This window comes from Chiloscyllium punctatum, chromosome 9 (genome assembly GCF_047496795.1).
Source record: "Chiloscyllium punctatum isolate Juve2018m chromosome 9, sChiPun1.3, whole genome shotgun sequence".
NCBI lineage: Eukaryota > Metazoa > Chordata > Chondrichthyes > Orectolobiformes > Hemiscylliidae > Chiloscyllium > Chiloscyllium punctatum.
In genome coordinates this window covers 120,091,457-120,099,155 of record NC_092747.1, presented here as the reverse complement: position 1 = coordinate 120,099,155, position 7,699 = coordinate 120,091,457, and the positions used below count along the sequence as shown (strand labels likewise).

The 7,699-nt window shown below is 44.0% G+C and overlaps 1 protein-coding gene across 2 annotated transcripts in view; it reads left to right on the top strand.

The window, feature by feature from the left end:
* Positions 1–4,237: 4,237 nt before the first annotated feature.
* LOC140481644 (ephrin-B2-like) overlaps positions 4,238–7,699 on the top strand; it is a 56,022-nt gene continuing 52,560 nt past the window's right edge. For both annotated transcript variants that reach the window (XM_072578161.1, XM_072578160.1), the window contains exon 1: positions 4,238–4,973. In XM_072578161.1, the coding sequence (XP_072434262.1) occupies positions 4,852–4,973 (122 nt within the window). In that variant the 5' untranslated portion in view covers positions 4,238–4,851. The remainder of the gene's footprint in view (positions 4,974–7,699) is intronic.

Genomic DNA, 7,699 nt, shown 5'->3' with positions numbered 1-7,699 from the left:
TTTTTGAAGAAATCCAAAGTGAGTTGGACCTCAACCAGCGCTGCACCTTCCCAATCATACTTAACTGGTTTTCACCAAACCATCATTAGGATCTATAGCATGCGCAAGCTACAATGCTGAATCTGTCTCACTCCTCGGAAGGAAAACCAATTGGGTTACACTCCAAAACCTTGTGCAATGACATTAAAAATTCAAGAAATCCCTCAGAAACCTTACATCCCTTCTTTGCTGAACTGTTTGATCTACTGTGTAGTTTTTTTATCCCCCCAGGAAATTAAAGATACTGATTATATTGACCAAGGGGATAAATAGCTGAATTCGGGACAATACAGGATATGAGGTCAACTGAAGACAGAATCTCTCTGAACTGTCTGATAACTTCAAAAAAGGGAATCGCAAAAGGGCGTTTTCTCTTTCGATGAACTGGAAGTTGCTGAAAGAACTCAGCAGCGTCGGGAGTATCGGCTGAGAGGAAGCAGATGACCGTTCTGATAAAGGTCCACTGGATCCGAATCATTAACTTGTTTTTTTCTCCCTCGATGCGAGGAGACCAGCTGAGTCCCTCCATCTTTTTCTACTTCATGATTCATGCAACCGCAATTATATGTTTTGTTTTATTGTTTTCAGATGATTAGCTGACACAATAAAAACCGGATTCAGTGTCTTTTAGCTTTTGGACGTGTAGCATTTTGACTTAAATGCCGTACTCAATTCATTACAATATTGTTTACATTGAAATGGAACATCATAGCAATAACATGCTGTCAAACAGTTTTGGAATGGCCAGTGTTATTATGGTAGGTGATAAATATCGTTTCATAAGGCGCCACTTTGCATATCAAATGTCTGGAGGAACTTTGTGGGAAAATGTCAAATTGCAATTTAATGGTTTTTGCTTTGAAAACGGTTTTCGCATCATACGCGATATGTAACAGATCCTATTCTGGGATCTCAGTGAGCAGTTACTTTTATAAATCGGACGCAGGGGTCATATTTCTTTACCCTCTGGTTTGGTGTTGCTGCCAATTATTCTGGGTCACAGTGAAAGGAAAGATCAGACACTCAGCAAACCCGCTGCTTCCTGTATATTTCAGGTTAGAACTTTAATAACAGCCGCAAAACACACGAGCGCTTTAGGTGATCTACACCAAAGAAAGGATTAATTGAGCTTTTCGCAATTCTTATATTGTTCAGCGTTAAAAACTTAACGCGCAAAATCTGTGTTAACTAACGTCCTCTCCTTCCGTAACTTTAAGTTGTCCCACAATTTTGATATTCAACTGCAGTTTAGAAAGAGTGTTAGCGTTTCGGACCGTTCTCCAGTAGTGTCTACTGCTTTCTCTCTACAATTTCTGGTTTTGTTCCAGATTTCCAGCATCCCACAGTTTATTTTATAAACCCGCGTCATTCCCACCGGAAAAACAACACGCAAATCAGTGAAGTTTTAGTTTAACCCAAAGAAAAAGCAACACACCCGGTGCATTGTTGCTGGAACAGGGGGCATTCAAGTCAACGGGAGTGCCGAGAGATAACGAGATAGTCTCGTTAAAGAGCTCCAAACTAACACGCCGGTCTTTACTTTTACTCGCGTGGGTTTGCAGTCGCGTCAACTTGTGTCGGAGAATCAAAACTTCTCAAACTCCCTCTGGCCGATCGAAGTTATTAATTACCCGCAAAAGTGGTTGGGGGGGTGGGGGGGGGGGGGGGAGTTGCAGTGACTTCATGACGAGCGTGGGAATTGGCGTACAAAATGCTGCAGTAAACGTGTCGACAGCTGTAATGTTTAGGAGTGATGTTGAAAGGAGTTACAATCGTAGCTAATCCTTTGCTGTTTGTAGGAGACACGCGTGACGATTTCTGTTTAACCCATGTCTTCTCAGGCCGGTGGGCGGGATAAACAAGTGTTCCGAATATAAAACTCCAACTCAACGATAAAAGGGTGTTGGTCTTGATTTTAAAAAAGACGAAAATGTCGACATGCATTTGTTTCCTTCCACAGATCTGTGTACCGCCTCAGAACGTTGCTACATGTAATGACCCCGTGTTCACATTGATCGCTAACTATTAAACACAAAGTGAAAACTTTAAGGTGACTCCTGGATTTATGCGCAATCACATTTGTTTAAGGGTTTATGTGCCTTCCATGTCATCGCTTTAAATTTGAGATTATCACATTTTTCGATCCAATCCGCCCGGGATTAATTTGGATAGTGTAGAACTCACTAAGATTTGTTTTATTAGAAGGGAAACAACATTGTTTTAAGGTTGACAGCTGACATTATACCGCTAAGATATATTTTTAATACAAGTCTGTAGTTACCTTATATTCTTTAGCTAGTTGGGACATGATTCAAACTAACCTGGAAACGAAGAGGAATTGTGTTCCACCTTTACTGAGAATAAGTCATCATTGAAAATCATTCTGCATAATGTCCAGAACATCACACGCTGGTCAAATTGGACACTTCATTTCTGTCCCTTTATTTTCTTAGTACGAAGTTCATCAAATCCGTTTACACTAAATGGGATTAATTGCTCAGGATGCGAACACTCGGAATCTCTCGCCTCTAAATTAGATTATGTTTTCACACCTAAGTAAAACTAACACCTTTTATTCGCACTTTTTATTTTGTTTTCAAGATTTAGATGCAACATATGTAGATGGAACTTTTTAATGACCCGTCTGTGCTTGCTTTTCATCGATTGAATATTTACACTTAAACATTAATTGTTCACTTGCAACTTCCATTAAACATTTCCCTTTAATTGTAGACTCGCGTTTTCCCGATTGTGCAGTTCAACATTTCCATTTATTCTAGATACACTAATACAGAGTTGGGAGAATTACAATTCACTAAAGGGATTTGGGCAAGGGTTTTATGACAAGTACTGAGTAATTGTCCGAAAGATCGTTCTTTTTTAAACAGTAAATCCGCTCTTGCCTCATGGGTGCCCGTTTCACTGTCAAATATTAAATGAACTGATTATCTGACCATTTCGGTTCCAAAAGACTCGCAACGCAATCACGTTGATCTCTTAATAATTTAAATATTGCAGAAACAAATGATTTCAAAGACTGATTTTCCCCCGACCATTAGTTCCCGCGAATTTCAAAAGTAACATTAAGTCATCTCAGAGACTTTAAAACCCTCAAGAAGCTAACAGTGTCGGTCAAGTCAAGATAGACTTCAAAGTCTTTTTTTAAATCTCGGCATTAATGTTATTTTTTAAAAGTTTACCGTGACAGTGAAGAGGTGCGAGAATGTTCCAAACTAAGAAGGCGATAAGACTGAGAGAGAGAATTCATGGCGGGAGTTTCTCTTTTTTTGTGAAAATTAAAGATTTAATCTCTAGTGGGCGCTGTCGGTCCATGAAAAAAACTGAGATTGGCAAACTCCTGACTGGCGCCTGGAAGATCATACCTTCACATCATTGCGTTTAATGCCCAGCCCATAACAAAATACATCAGTGCCTTTAACCAGCCGTATAATTCCCTCAATCGAACACAAATGCACGGAATTTCAGCAAATCAATGGACAGTGCATACCTCTTGGCGAGATGCCCATTTACTTCTATCTGGGGCGAATCTTTCTCACGATTTTGCACTTCCCCCGATTTGATTCGTGCAAACATCTAACCTTGTATTGACAGTCGTTTTCTCCAGCTCCAATGCAATCTGACAGAATTGGCCAGAGAGGAGCGAGAGAGAAAAAAAAACAACGCGAGGGAAACTTTATGACAAAGTGAAGATGCTACCAATTTGTTGGGGTGCTGCTGAGTGCAATGTTTCGCGGGGCATATCCCACCCTTAAAACCCGCGACCCTTTTCTTCTACCCCTGCCCCCTCAGATTCCCCATCAACACTTTAATCAAACGATAATGAGATTTGGGCTTAAAGTGCAATCCTTCCAATTAGCAAGTGCAAATGGAACAGTGGGTGCATTTACATGGGCAGGCTGCAACAGTGTTGCCTTGCTCTGTGTTATTGAGTTACCTGCTCATTCAGACAAGCCTTCACCCCCATGGAACAATAACAATGGAGGAGGGAGGGATGGAGAGAGAGGCATGGACTGACGGTTCTCAGGACCAATAGGAGCCTGGATGCGGCTGTCAGTCAACGGGAAGCGGCGGCTGCAGGTGGCCGGGTGAACCAATGAGCGGGTGTTGGGGAGAGGGGCGGGCTCTGTGGGAGCCTGCTGTTGGGAGGTATATAACCTTCCTGCAAAGAGCAGTCTCATCACGTCCTGGATGGTGAAAGTCGCCAAGTGGAGGGTTGAGCAAGACGGGAATACACGCAGACACACACAGACACACACACACACATATAGATAGAAATAACACAGACAGAGCGCTGCAACACTCACTGTGAAACAACCCCATCGAACAGACTTGGACATATGTCTCAAACAGCTGAGGCACTGATTAGACTGCAGAGAAAGAAGGCTTGCAACTGATTATTTTTTCCTCTATCTCCCACTGCCCCCCCACCCCCTCCGGCCCCCTCCTCAACTCCCCACCCCCACCCCTCTCCTGCCTTGGCTCATTCCGCCGTCGCGTTGTACAGCAGGTATCTAGGTACAACAACAACAACCTATTACAGAGTAGCAGCGATCTGAGAGGAGCGCGTCGCCGGTGTTGGTTTGGCGGTGGGAATGTGGAGATCGAGTGGCCGAGTGTGAGAGACCGCTCTGCCAACCGCAACTCCAGCGGATCAGCAGCAACTGCGAGGCGGACTCCCGGATCTTTTGGTTCTTCCTTTTATTTTTTTTTGGAAAGAGGATACCGTCCAGAGGTTTGACAGGGACGCGGGACGCTTTCTACCCGAACTGTGTTGGGACCAAGTGAGCGGTGATGATGGCAATAAGGAACTCGCTTTGGAAAAACTATTTGGGAGTTTTGTGCGTGTTGTGCAGGGTGACTCTATCAAACTGTGAAATTTTGGCACCAATATATTGGAATTCCTCAAATCCCAAGTAAGTGAAACGTCAACAGTTGAAGGCTCAGCACTTTTTCTTTGCAAATTTTATGATTTAATTTCTTGCACAAACATAGTACAACGTGCGTGGCTTCCCTCTCTGGGAGGGGGGGAGTAACTCTCCTGACAGCGGTGTATATTCATTGAGACAGTCCTAGAAGAAATAGCGCCGGAGCCGGTTATAGCGAACATTGCCTACCATCCGCTCGGTTTGCCACGGTCCACTGTCTCTCCAGTCTGACTGGAAATGGTTGGCTTGATTTTTTTACATTTATGATTAGCAGGGAGCTGGTGGGTGCGAGTTTGGTGGAGAGTGGGTGGGGGCACAGGAAAATGGACAGATCCTCGTGGGCTCAGCCGTGTTTGGGAGTGGGGAGGGGGGGAAAGTGGGGGGGGGGGGGGGGGGATTGCAGGGAGAGGTCAGATTGAGCTTTTCGAGTAGATCTGGATGTAGAAATCCGCGGTGGCTGAGGGCAGACAGAAGGGAGCAGGTGGCGTTAACAGGCTCGGTGTTCATACCCGGGAGGATACAGCGATCCGGGCGGTCAGGGAGTGTCCCGAACGGATTCTGCAGGAGACCAGCCTTTGCCTGAAGTTTCGACTGCAGGGCGATTGTCTCCAGGAAACCTCGGGAATTGTCCGGAGTGCATTTAACCCCCGCCCACCCGTCCCCATCCCACTCAAATTCATACGAATGTTGGTGGAGGAAATGTAGGCGAACTCTGCCCGATAATCCCCGCAACGAGGTGCAGGCACTAATGAAAATGAACGCGTCCATCCAGACCTTCCTCTGAGCTTCATGACAGCGATTGATATTGTTCATATGTCTCCCAATGCAACTGGTGTAAGAACAGCAGACTGAACGTGAAAGCTCAGGGTTTTTAAAAATAATCCCGTGTCATTGCCATCGCAATCTGCCCCCCCCTCCCCTTTAATAATTCTGATCTCCTACTCGCCCCCCCCCCCCCCGACTATCATTTTAACCCAGTGGAAAAGCAAACAGTTGCAATCATTTTGCTCCCCGAGTGTTTAGTCTATGAATCAGCGTCTTATCGGAGTTGGGTTAAACCTTTCTGTTGGAACTCATTCAGCAAATGTTTGTTTAAAGTGTTAGAGCAAATGGGGTGTCCGAGTTACCAAAAACAGGTCAAGATAAGAAACTTGATGACAAATCTAAACAGGCTCAGTTTAACCCCATCCCACCCCCCGTATCTTTTTATTACTCACTCTGTCCTTTTGGGAAAAAAATACACACACAGCCCCTCAATTCGTCAGGATTTCGAATGAACAGGGAATGTGAGCAGTTTGTGCATTGATCCACCTTTTAATATTTGTGAAAAATCTCTCACTGTTAACATTTTGCTATGCAAATTGCCACGCTGCAAAAAAAATCTGCACTACTTTTAAACTTTGAAAATTGCTTGTGTTGTGAAAGTATAGGTTCTCATTTCGATGAGAGACAAGTGTTGGGGGGAGGGGGGATAACCCACTAGAAATGGCGGGATTGCCTGTATAACTCCGAAATCTGAACTTTTTATTTAACTCCCGGGCGCTCTCTAGAGATTTTTTATTCAAAATGTACAACATATAAATCTGAGAGGTAATGTGGAAGGAGGTGCCGCGTGTTCTTTGAAATTTGGGATCGATGAAGTCTGATCGAAGCTAACCAGGTTTGGATTAGATTTAGGCACAGAATATATATATATAAACAAACTGGAAAATTGATTGAGAAATCACATTACAGCCTCACCATTTATCTTCGGCCCAAGTGACACCTCCGTTCAATACAAGTTGCGTCAATTTTTTTTTCTCTTCCACACTTTGAGAAGGGAAACTTGTGAAACCTGCTATTAACGCACCATATGTTCCAGAGATCCAGAGAGAAAGAAAAGGACTTCTCGAAACGCTTTGTGTTATGGGGACCACAGAAAGCAATCCCCTCACCATTTAGCAGTGGGTCGGCAGGTGCGAGCACTTCTGGCTAGTCTTGAGGTGGGAGAAAATTGTCCATTTAAATGTTAAGAACAGATTGCAGAAGGGAGACAGAAGCTAGGGGAATAAAAAGGTTCCAGCTATCACCCGTGGGGAGGGGGGGGGGAAGAGTCAATTTCGCAAGGACTACAGAAAACCAGCGTTCTCTCACTCCTAGCACGGCAGGCTTCCTGGGCATTTTAAAAGGTTGTTCACCAGAACCTTACTTCCAACAAAACCCCTCATAATGTTTCGCTGAAGTAAGCCCCTTCGGTGACCACTAGAAGGGAGAAAGTTAGGAAGAAAGTTGCGAGGAGCTGGAATTAACTGTTCTGCAGTTTCTTCCAGGGCTCTCACGTTATGCTGGGATCCAGCAGCAACAGGTATCTGGGTTCCTAACTATGCAGCATACACAACCAGAACATAGGGACAAATCCGCTACTCATGCCCAAATGCTTGAATTACCGGAGCATTTCCTCAGTACCCTGTTATTAGGTTTCTGTGCAAAATAAGACATCTCGTTTAAGGCCTTTTCTAGGAACAGTTTAGATAAACGACACGTTTGTGCAAACTTAACAGATCGAATGGTGCTTGCGGTCAACCTGATAATATCTTCCAGTTCTCTCTGCACATCAAGAGATACACACCCTGTAACTTAGACATTCTGCAAATGGCATATAATCAAATCTCGCTTTGCCTTTCCAAAATTCAGATCGCCCTGCATTGATAAGTCTACTGTTAAGTAAGCATAGG